General features: G+C 39.3%; 1 protein-coding gene across 1 annotated transcript in view; it reads left to right on the top strand.

Moving 5' to 3' along the window:
• The window catches only part of LOC106868824 (splicing factor 3A subunit 3), a 117380-nt gene that overhangs the window by 43247 nt on the left and 72567 nt on the right, over window positions 1-1566 (top strand). Inside the window, exon 13 of the mRNA XM_014914285.2 lies at window positions 478-712. Within this exon, the coding sequence (XP_014769771.1) occupies window positions 478-712 (235 nt within the window). The remainder of the gene's footprint in view (window positions 1-477; window positions 713-1566) is intronic.

Here is a 1566-nt window from a genome sequence, read left to right on the forward strand (position 1 = left end):
AAGTAAAAAATGAAAAAAATAATATATAAAAAAAAATAATATATAAAAAAATAAATATACCAATACATTATATTGTCTTTGAGCTTTTAAAGTTCAATGGTAATTCATGTAGATAATGGTTGGAAAAATAAGGATGCATGAAAATTGAGAGTTGTGTTAGGTTTAAAAAAAAGAGAAAAGGGGTTAAAAGTTTGTGTTAAACAGGAAGTGTGTGTAAGGGGAGACAAATCTTTTTAGTTGGAGTTATGGACTCTTTTTCAACAGGAAGTAACAGGCATAAACTTCCTGTTGAAAAAGAGTTCATAACTCCAACTAAAAAGATTTGTCTCCCCTTACACACACTTCCTGTTTTGACACCACACTTCCTACTTAACTCATAAACTTTTAGTTCCTTTTCTCCCGCTGCACTTAATATGTATGTTACAGTTTATTGACGATATGTCATTGTATTTTTTATGTGATCCTTTTCGCTTTCAGAGACATGGAGAGACAAAAGGGAATTGCCATACTGGAAGCCCAGTGCTATCGTCTAACTGAGGTGTTGAGTGAGCAGAGACTTGCAACCAGGGAAAATGTACAACGCAAACAGGCCCGAACTGGTGAAGAACGAGAGGAATCTGATGATGAAAATTATGAAGAGGAAGATTCTGATGATGATGAAGAAGACATTCCTTATAACCCCAAAAATTTACCTCTTGGTTGGGATGGAAAGGTATGTTTGTTTGTGTATTCCATTTTCAGGTGAGTGTGTGTTTGTGTGCATAAGAACTTGAATTTTGTCTATTCTGAAGAGACCTTTAATTTCAGCATCATCATTATCATCACCGCCACCATCATTTAATGTCTGTTGTCCATGCTGGCATAGGTTGGATGGTTTGACCAGGGCTGGTAAACTGAGGGGCTGCACCAGATGACAGTCTGATTTGGCATGGTTTCTATAACTGGATGCCCTTCCTAACGCCAACCACTCTGAGAGTGTAATGGGTACTTTTATGTGTAACCAGCACAGGTGTCAGTTACATGATTCCAGTATCTGCCTTGACTATGATTTCACTTGGCTTGATGGGTCTTCTTCTCAAGCACAACATATTGCCAAAGGTCTTGGTCATCTGTCATTGCCTCCGTGAGGCCCAATGCTCGAAATGCTTTTTTATGTAACACTGGCACAAAACACAAACCCCTTCAGGTAGATAGACAAAACACAAATCTCTTCAGGTAGATGGCCCTGCTCGTTCTGTAGAAAAGGCATAGGTAGAAACTCCATAAGATGTACCCAGTGTAAGCTATGGACACATAAGAGGTGCAGCAATATCAAAGGAAGGCTAACTAGCAAGATAGTTTTTGTATGTGGCAGATGCTCAAGAGCAATAAACACTGAAAATGTGCAGAAAACAACCTTTACCACACTCCAGGGAGAAAAACTAGAAGTAGTTGATAGCTTCTGCTACCTAGGTGACCAAGTTTGTAGCAGGGAGGGTGCACTGAAAGTGTAGCTGCTAGAATAAGAATGGCCTGGGCAAAGTTCAGAGAGCTCTTACCTCTGCTGGTGACAAAGGGCCTGTCACT

This window comes from Octopus bimaculoides, chromosome 10, assembly GCF_001194135.2.
Source record: "Octopus bimaculoides isolate UCB-OBI-ISO-001 chromosome 10, ASM119413v2, whole genome shotgun sequence".
Taxonomy (NCBI): domain Eukaryota; kingdom Metazoa; phylum Mollusca; class Cephalopoda; order Octopoda; family Octopodidae; genus Octopus; species Octopus bimaculoides.